This window comes from Triticum aestivum, chromosome 1B (assembly GCF_018294505.1).
Source record: "Triticum aestivum cultivar Chinese Spring chromosome 1B, IWGSC CS RefSeq v2.1, whole genome shotgun sequence".
NCBI lineage: Eukaryota > Viridiplantae > Streptophyta > Magnoliopsida > Poales > Poaceae > Triticum > Triticum aestivum.
Genome location: NC_057795.1, coordinates 632,655,125 through 632,664,825, shown reverse-complemented (window position 1 = coordinate 632,664,825; position 9,701 = coordinate 632,655,125). Strand labels below are relative to the sequence as shown.

Sequence of the window (9,701 nt, the reverse complement as noted above, 5' to 3'; positions counted from 1 at the left end):
TCACATTTTTTATGTGCCCCAGAAGTTCAAGGTCATGAGCCTCATAGTTGAAACTATCAAGAGGACAGCAGTAGACCAAAAGAGGAGTTGTGGATATGCCCCACAGATTCAGGAGTTGATTAACTCAAAGATGGGCACAAGAAAATATCTGTTGGATAAAGAACACTTTGCTCTCTATCCAGACTTTGAGGACAATCAAGTTGTAATGAATGAGAATGAACCATCATCAGTGCAAGCTCAAGTGAAGAAGGAAAAAGCAAGGAAAGAGAAGGCTGCCAAGATGCCAACTCAAGAGGAGGCATCTGAGTACTTTCTGAAGAACAAGCAGGAGCAGCCTGGTTACTTGATAGCATCAACACTGAGGATTGAGAAGGGGTTGGCCACCCTAACTCAAAACCAGGAGAGCCTGGAAAGAATCATGGAACAAAAATTCTATGATCTAGATGTCAAAATAACTGAGATTCAGTCAGTTGTGGAGCAGCTTCAGGATGACATGCACGAGAGGAAGGGCAAGACAACCACGGATGCATTTGCAAGAGTGCCTAGAGCTCAGAGGTCAGCTGCAGTGCCTGTGACAGACACTAGAGCCACATCATCTGCACCAGCTACAGCTCCTACAGCTCCAGTGCAACCAGCTCCAGCACCAACTCCTCCAGCTCCATCCACATCTACTGAAGTCTTCGTCCAAGGAGCCATCTCTACACCACCACCTGAAGATCAAGCCTGAGAGTCGATCTAGCACTATGCATTTTCTATGAACTTTTTGGTAACTTGTTGCCAAAGGGAGAGAAAAATTTATAAATCATAGGCTTCGAGAGAGAGAGAGTGTTGCTTTTGTTCTCTCTTGCTTTGGTGGTTAAACTTTGTTTGCTTTTGATTGCTTGAGGTACTATGCAATTACCTGTGAGACATTGATGATCATGTGTTTGATCATAAGCTACACTTATGCTTGTTATATGTTATTATCTTACTTATCCTTATATGATCATTCACTTTGCTTGGTGATGAGTGCATGTATTCAATCTTTATTATTTTGAGTGCTCCACCAAGATGTATGTGACATGGAAGAGTAACCCATGAGCCTAATTCCTTGTGCATTTGCAGTCCAAAGCAAATCTTAAACTATGCACAAATTTAGGGGGAGCTCTTGATTATCACATACTTCTCAAAGCGATGATGTTTTACAATCTTATTATCATTTGTCGAAGCTTTGATCTATATGTTGTCATCAGCTACCAAAAAGGGGGAGATTGAAAGTGCAACTATCCCTAGGTGGTTTTGGTAATTCATAACAACATATAGCTCATTGAGCTAATGCTATTCCAAGACTATTATTTCAGGAAAGCTCAATGAATGGCATGGCATGGATGATGAAAGTGGATCCCTCAAAATATCAAGGACAAAGGATTGCCTCCAACTCAAAAGCGCAAGACTCTATATTTTACATTTTAGTGATCCAAGATCACATTCAGTCTGTAGGAAAAGCCAATACTATCAAGGAGAGATGAGGTGTTGCTTAATGAGCCTCTTGCTTCATGTGCTTAGTGATATGCTCCAAAACCCTCCACTAATTTCTCACATCCACATATGACCTAAACCTAAAGCCAAACTCGGCCCTACCGATTCTTTCTATCCGGCGCCACCGAGTTCAAATGTCATAGCCACTGCCACAAACCCTAAGCAAATCGGTCTCACCGATAGGGATCTCGGTCTCACCGAGATGGGATTGTAATCTCTCTGTTTCCCTTCGTAACGTTTCGGTCTAACCGAAGTGAGCGATCGGTCCCACCGAGATTGCAATGTAAACTCTCTGTTTCCCTTTCGTAACTTTTCGGTCTCATCGAAAGAGCGAATCGGTCCCACCGAGTTTACCTGACCAACTCTTTGGTTAGCTAATTACCAAAATCGGTCTCACCGAGTTTGAGTAATCGGTCTCACTGAGATTACGTTATGCCCTAACCCTAACCATATCGGTCCTACCGAGTTGCATGTCGGTCCCACCGAAATCACTAACGGTCACTAGGTTTACTAAATCAGTCTGACCGAGTTTGATGATTCGGTCCCACCGAGTTTGGTAAATTGTGTGTAATGGTTAGATTTTGTGTGGAGGCTATATATACCCCTCCACCTCCTCTTCATTCGTGGAGAGAGCCATCAGAACAAGCCTACACTTCCAACTTACCAGTTCTGAGAGAGAACCACCTACTCATGTGTTGAGGCCAAGATATTCCATTCCTACCATATGAATCTTGATCTCTAATCTTCCCCGAGTTGCTTTCCACTCAAATCTTCTTTCCACCAGATCCAAATCCTATGAGAGAGAGTTGAGTGTTGGGGAGACTATCATTTGAAGCACAAGAGCAAGGAGTTCATCATCAACGCATCATTTGTTACTTCTTGGAGAGTGGTGTCTCCTAGCTTGGCTAGGCGTCACTTGGGAGCCTCCAACAAGATTGTGGAGTTGAACCAAGGAGTTTATAAGGGCAAGGAGATCGCCTACTTCGTGAAGATCTACCGCTAGTGAGGCAAGTCCTTCATGGGAGACGACCATGGTAGGATAGACAAGGTTGCTTCTTCGTGGACCCTTCGTGGGTGGAGCCCTCCGTGGACTCGCGCAACCGTTACCCTTCATGGGTTGAATTCTCCATCAACGTGGATGTACGATAGCACCACCTATCGGAACCACGACAAAAACATCTGTGTCTCCAATTGCGTTTGAATTCTCCAAACCCTTCCCTTTACTTTCTTGCAAGTTGCATGCTTTAATTTCCGCTGCCTATATACTATTTGCATGCTTGCTTGAATTGCGTGAAGATTGCTTGACTTGTTCAAAGATTGCTAAAATCTGCCAAACTCTAAAATTGGGAAAAGGTTAAGTTTTTAATTGGTCAAGTAGTCTAATCACCCCCCCCCCCTCTAGACATACTTCAAGGTCCTACATTATATCATGATAAATTTTTAGTATTCATGCTAGAATTGTATTAACCAGAAACTTAGTACATGTGTGAATACATAGACAAACATAGTGTCCCTAGTATGCCTCTACTTGACTAGATCATCAATCAAAGATGGTTATGTTTCCTAACCATAGACATGAGTTGTCATTTGATAAACGGGATTACATCATTAGGAGAATGATGGGATGGACATGACCCATCCGTTAGCTTAGCATTATGATCGTTACAGTTTCATTGCTATTGCTTTCTTCATGACTTATACACGTTCCCCAGACTATGAGATTATGCAACTCCCGAATATCGGAGGAACACTTTGTGTGCTATCAAACGTCACAACATAAATGGGTGATTATAAATATGCTCTACAGGTGTTTCCGAAGGTGTTTGTTGGGTTGGCATAGATCAAGATTAGGATTTGTCACTCCGTGTTTCGGAGAGGTATCTCTGGGCCCTCTCGGTAATGCTCATCACTATAAGCCTTGCAAGCATTGTGACTAATGAGTTAGTTGCAGGATGAAGTATTACAGAACGAGTAAAGAGACTTGCCAGTAACGAGATTGAACTAGGTATGATGATACCGATGATCGAATCTCGGGCAAGTAACATACCGATGACAAAGGGAATAACGTATGTTGTTATGCGGTTTGACCGATAAAGATTTTCGTAGAATATGTACGAGCCAATATGAGCATCCAGGTTCCGCTATTGGTTATTGACCGTAGATGTGTCTTGGTCATGTCTACATAGTTCTCGAACCCGTAGGGTCCGCACGCTTAGCATTCGATGATGATATGTATTATGAGTTATGTGTTTTTGATGAATGAAGTTTGTTTGGAGTCCCGGATGAGATCACAGACGTGACTAGGAGTCTCGAAATGGTCTAGACATAAAGATTAATATATTGGACCATGTTATTCGGACCCCTGAAGTGTTCCGGATAGTTTCAGGTAAAAATCGAGTGCCGGAGGGGTTACCGGAACCCCCCAGGGGAACTAATGGGCCACCATGGGCCTTGAAGGAGAGAGAGGAGGGCTGCAGGAGGGCTTGCCGTGCCCCCCCCCTAGGTCCGAATTGGACTAGGGTAAGGGGGCGGCGATCTCCTTTCCTACTCCCTCTCCCTCTCATGCCTTTCCCCTCTCTTCCTTCGAGGGGAATCCTACTAGGACTAGGAAGTCCTAGTAGGACTCCTCCTCTTAGGGCACGCCATAGGGCCGTTCGGCCTCCCCCTCCCTCCTTTATATACGGGGGCAGGGGGCACCCTAGAAGACACAAGTTTCTCTTAACCGTGTGCGGTGCCCCCTCCATAGTTACACACCTCGATCATACCATCATAGAGCTTACGGGAAGCCCTGCGCTGGTAGCATCATCATCACCGTCGTCACGCCGTCGTGCTGACGGAACTCACCCTCGTCCTCAATTGGATCAAAAGCACGAGGGGCGTCATCGAGCTGAACGTGTGCTGAACGCAAAGGTGTCGTAAGTTGGGTACTTCGATCGGTTGGATCGCGAAGACAATCGACTACATCAACCGCGTTACTAAACGCTTCCGCTTTCAGTCTATGAGGGTACGTGGACACACTCTCTCCTCTCATTGCTATGCATCTCCTAGATAGATCTTGCGTGATCGTAGGAATTTTTTTGAAATTACTACGTTCCCCAATAGTGAGCTCGTCAATAAACAACAATGGCTACGTGGAAATGTTGACCTCTTCTTCTTCATCTTCACAATACAAGTCATCATCTTCATGCCACGAGTTTCCATGGTTGTCCTCTCACCATCATCATGGTCGGTGAAATGAGTGCCATCATAGGTATCGCGGTTGTCCTGGCTTTGGGTCACGTCGGGATCAAAAGCTTGTTATTGGCCGTCGACACGGAACGCCTCACCACGGCCCTCGAAGATTATGTTCTGCTTGAACGAGGTGTAGTCAGGGTTGTCAACCACCGCTGTCGGCGCTGGCATTTCATCAAACAGCTTGCGGGCTCCGGCCATGTGAGCCGAAGCGAATGACCGGGGCTGCTTCCTTTGCGCTCCGTCGGAGTGTTGGCCAGCGCCACTGTACCCCGACGTGATGTTTAGGTCGATGACGCCTGCTGGCGTGGCCGGATCGACCATGATGCAACTCGGCGACGTGGAGAATCGCGTCTGCCCATGGCTGCGCGGCGGCGGAGCACGAACATCCGGCGTCTCGTGTGTGACAGACGAGCTCGGGGAATGGTGCTGAGGTGGACGATGGGCCGAGGAGCCTGTGCTGGCCGGGCCATGGCAGCGGCCGAGAGATTGGCCGGCGTGGGCTGGCCTAGACCCAACATGAGGAGGGTGTGCGCCTTCGAGACGATGCACTCCTTGTCGTCGACGTCGGCTTGGTGCTGCAATGCACGCTGCATGGCACACTCGACATCGTACTCGGCGGCAGCCTACTTCTATACCGCGAAAGTTTGCCAGTTCCTCCTCTTGGCTGATTCAGCGTCGAGCTTGGCGGCCTCCGCTGGCGTGAGCTCCGACTGAGGCTTCTTTGCAGGCTTCTTTTTCTTCGCCGCGGGGCGGGCGACAGCTGGTGATTCGACGGGATTCGCCTCGTCGGCCATGGTGGATGGAAGGAGGGAGGAAGGGTGAGGCGCGGGAGCGTTTTGGATGAAAGAGGGGAAAGTGGCCGCCTGTGCCATCGATGGGCAGGCCAGGGGAGGACAACGGCGCGCGTCCTGCCAGTCCGCGCGTTGTCCGTTTGGCCGCAAACTTGGCTCAAACTTGGGCTGGGAATATGCCGAAAGCGGACAGAAAACGGATGACGGTCTGTTTGCGGCCGTGCCTTGGAGGGTTTGTTTTGTTCTTTTACCCCCAAACTGACGCGGGCGGACCATTTGGGGTCGTGCGTTGTAGTTGGCCTCAGGATGACACAGACGAGGGAGGAGAGGGGAGAGAAGAAGGGCAAGTCCAGCTATGACGAGGGCGATTTGGTGGAATTTGGGTGGTCTGGTCTGTCGGGTCCAACGCGGTGTCGGTCAGCCCGAATGTATAGTGTTGGTTTGAGGGGACTGACTTAATCGCAATTTCTGGACTAGTCACTAACAGGACCATCCGTTGGGACGTATAAGTCCGTTATAAAAAGGTCTTACATTCCTTTAAACCAAAAGCTTGAATAATGCCACCTTAGGAAATTTTCCTATTCCTATCGTTTCCTCCGCTTTTCCATTGAACCAAAGGAGGCCTCGACTGTGCTCAATTTTGAATTCCAGGTGATATAAGTGAATGTGAATAGTTTTGGCATGAATGTTTCACATTGAATTTAGAAAAATGAGGTATGATGATCACTTTGACATCACGGAACTACCCCTCCAACAAACTACAGAACCACATGGCAAACATTCAACATGAAAGTGAGCTATGTGAAAAACCTTTTTCTAGGGAAGCTATTTCAAAAAGAATATTAGTACAAGACAGAAAGAAAAAGTACTAGTTTTTTGCCTTGTACCAAGAAAAACTTGGTACAGGGCAGAAAAAACGTGGCATGGACACAATGCGCAATGTGGATCGTGATGGAAAACGAGATAGATGTTATCATCAACCGGGGCATCATCGTCGTGTTGTTATTACGGACGGACCGGAGAGCGCACCGCACACGCTTTTCTTTTCTTTTCTCTGGGATGGAAACGCCGTAGCAATCAGGTGGAGCAGTACTACAATATCTCCTTTACCACACAGCAACCACATCTCCCACAAATCGTCCTCGTCCTCGGTCGGTCCACAACCAGGTAAGAGCATCTACAGCCGTACTTGCCAAATCCAGCACCTTATACGCCTGCGGACAATGACCGGACAGTTCCTAAATTCGCGTGTCCATGGTCGTGTATGTCATATCCGGCACCCTATATCCATACAGATAATCAGATACTCAGTATGTGTGCCGTGTACATAGAATGGGGGGTAGTTTGGTCTTTTTCCGTTCTTGTAAATGGAAAAGGAAAAAAATCACTAAAAGGAGGGAAGTGGCATGGTAATCAAGGAGCCGACGAGCAGAGTGTTAATTTTGCGAAGCTAATCTTGGAAGTGATAATTTTAAGAAGTCACGTATTGAAAGTGGCAAATATCCATTTTTCTCCTATCGGCGTGGCATTTACTTTTTCCTTCTTAATTGTTTTTTGTTAGCGGATATTTCCTGCTTGATTTTTTTAGGGCAAATTCCTTCTTGATGATTTCCCTTGATTGATTGGTATCATAACGTGGTGGGCCAGTATAGCAGCCCATGAACGGCTACCCCATCAAGTCATCAGCGGGCGCCCCTATGTTTCTCTTACAACCAGATTTAGGGAACCCTCGAGTGAAGAGCAGCGCCGGATGGGCCGACCCAGCTCTCAAGAGGCCACAAACTCGTTTTTTTTCTATGTTTCTTTTTACATTTTTTTTGCTTTCGTCTTTTGCTTTTCTTTTTTAAATTTTGTATATTTCAAAATACTCTAAATACATATATTTTACAAACAACACTATACATAAAACATTTGAAAAATGCTAAATGTGTATAAAAAAATGTTTCTCATGTATAAAAGAATGTGTGTGAAAACAATTGATCATGTATTTAGAAAAAGTTAATCAAACATTTGAAAAACAAATGTTAATCATGTATCAAAACAATCTTAATCATATATTTAAAAACGTTAAACATGTGTAAAATTTAGTTCTGACATATACCAAAAATGTACGATGTTTATGAGAAAAGTATTCATCAAACACAAAGTTTTAAAAAATATTATAAGTGTAAAAATCTTGGTATATGCAAAAAAATTGAATGTGCTTTAAAATTTTGAACATAAAAACTTGGATCGCAATTTGGACGTGCAAAAAATGCTGAACGTGTATTAAAAATCTTGGGTTGCGATTTCTTGACCGGTCACACTGACCGGGCCATCCGTCCAGACATATAAGTCTAATATAAAAGGGTCATACATTCCTCTGAACCAAAGGGTTTAATATTGTCACCGTAGAACATTTTCCTACTGCTATTGCTCCCTCTGCTTTTCCTTTGAACCAAAGGAGGCTTGGACAGTGCTGCATTCTGAATTTCAAGTGACATAAAAAAACGTGAATACTCTTGGCATGAAACCTTTTTCATATTGAATTTAGAAAACCAAGCTACGATGATCGCTTTGAAAACAGTATTCACGAAACTACCCACCAACAAACTACAGAATCGTCATTGCAAAAAAGAAAAGAAAAAATACAGAACCATCATCGCAAAAAAAAAACTATATAACCACATGGCAACCGTTCGACATGAATGACGATGAGCTATGTCAAAAACCTTTTTCTGGGGGACCCGGAAAAAAAAACTTTGTTTAGGGAAGCTAATTTCAAAAAAAAAAAAAACTCGGTACATGGCAGAAAAACGTGGCACACACGGACACAGTGCGCAGTGGGGGATCATGATGGAAAACGAGATGGATGTTATCATCAACCGGGCCATCATCGTCATGTTGTTATTACGGACGGGCCGGAGAGCGCACCGCACACGCTTTTCTTTTCTTTTCTTTTCTCTGGGACACGTCGCGGCAACCAAACCAGGTGGAGCAGCACTACCGCCTCTGCCACACCAACCACGTCTCCAACAAATCGTGGGAGGCAGGCGTCCTCGCCCGGTCGGTCCACAGCCGAGTGAGTTTCTGCTCTGCTCCACGCATCCATCCCAGATCCTCGGATCTGTGCTGTCTACTTCCCCTTCTTATTATTATTTTCCCAAAAAAAGGTACTTCCCCTCTTTCGATTCTTCTCTCTATCGCTCTATCCTATCCTGGTGCTGCTTTGCGGTCTGGATGCGGTAGTAGAGCCTGGCGAGATGTGCCTGTTGCAGAATCGTCTCAGCATCTCAATAGTGGAGCGCTATTGGACCTGGCTGAAAAAAAGAAGAAGAGAGGATAGGTCGTACCCAATTCCTCCACTATTGATCGGGACGGCAATAGTGAGTGCCGCATATACTCCCTCCGTTTTAAAATAGATAACTCAGGTTTATATTGACTTTATACTAGGAGTACATACGAGTCGTTTTCCTCGTTCAGTTCAGATTTGTCTAAGTATAATCAATGCAGATACAAACCTACCCTTTGCTGCTGCAGGTGTGTAGCAAGACACTAAGAGCATATCCAAGCGACCAACACGGGCCTGTGTCGATCCGCCAAGCAGAGAACGATTGGACCTGGCTGGGATAGAACGGAAAGTGGGCTACATAACCTAATCACTCCACTATTGATGTGGACTGCCCGTTCAAATTTTAATTTTTCGATGCAGACGCGACGGCAATAGAGTGCCACACGTACATACGAGTCCTTTTCCCCGTTCAGTTCAGATTTGTGCAAGTATAATTAATGCAGATACAACCTACCCCTTTGCTGCTGCAGGTGTCCAAGGGCACCTCTACTCTCAAACCGCTCGTATATGTCTGGATTGCATGATTCGAACGTTTGTGCTATTCAACGCGTCACGAAGCGGTCTGATGTGCATTCTCCCGCAAACTAGAGAAAAATTGAGGGGCTTTACGGGCGTCAGGACCGCTGTCACGCTCGCTCCTGACCATCCTGGCACACTAAAACTCCCTCATACGTCTGTGTGCACTTCCCGTCCAAAACTGTCGGCGCCGCTCGAGAGCGCCAGTGCCGCATTTATACCCGGACAGAGCGGACAAGTCCTTTCACCAGCGCCGACATTGAAGCGGCGCGCCGCCCGCGTTATTTCCCGGTGCACGCGACCGCTCCGCG

The 9,701-nt window shown here is 45.9% G+C and overlaps 1 protein-coding gene across 1 annotated transcript; it reads left to right on the top strand.

Annotated features, from left to right (window-relative positions):
• Nucleotides 1–8,394: 8,394 nt before the first annotated feature.
• On the top strand, nucleotides 8,395–9,273 carry LOC123080899 (uncharacterized). Its single transcript, XM_044503843.1, has 3 exons — nucleotides 8,395–8,604; nucleotides 8,696–8,908; nucleotides 9,063–9,273. Exons 1-3 carry the CDS (start codon nucleotides 8,395–8,397, stop codon nucleotides 9,153–9,155), a joined length of 516 nt encoding a protein of 171 aa, XP_044359778.1. The 3' UTR covers nucleotides 9,156–9,273.
• The last annotated feature ends 428 nt before the right edge of the window (nucleotides 9,274–9,701 follow it).

Bases quoted from the DNA above. Each gene is read 5' to 3' on its own strand.
- LOC123080899 (XM_044503843.1), top strand. From the start codon at position 8,395: ATGTTATCATCAACCGGGCCATCATCGTCATGTTGTTATTACGGACGG. The intron at 8,605-8,695 runs GTGAGTTTCTGC...TCCCAAAAAAAG, and splicing joins CCCGGTCGGTCCACAGCCGA to GTACTTCCCCTCTTTCGATT. The intron at 8,909-9,062 runs GTGAGTGCCGCA...TTGCTGCTGCAG, and splicing joins TATTGATCGGGACGGCAATA to GTGTGTAGCAAGACACTAAG.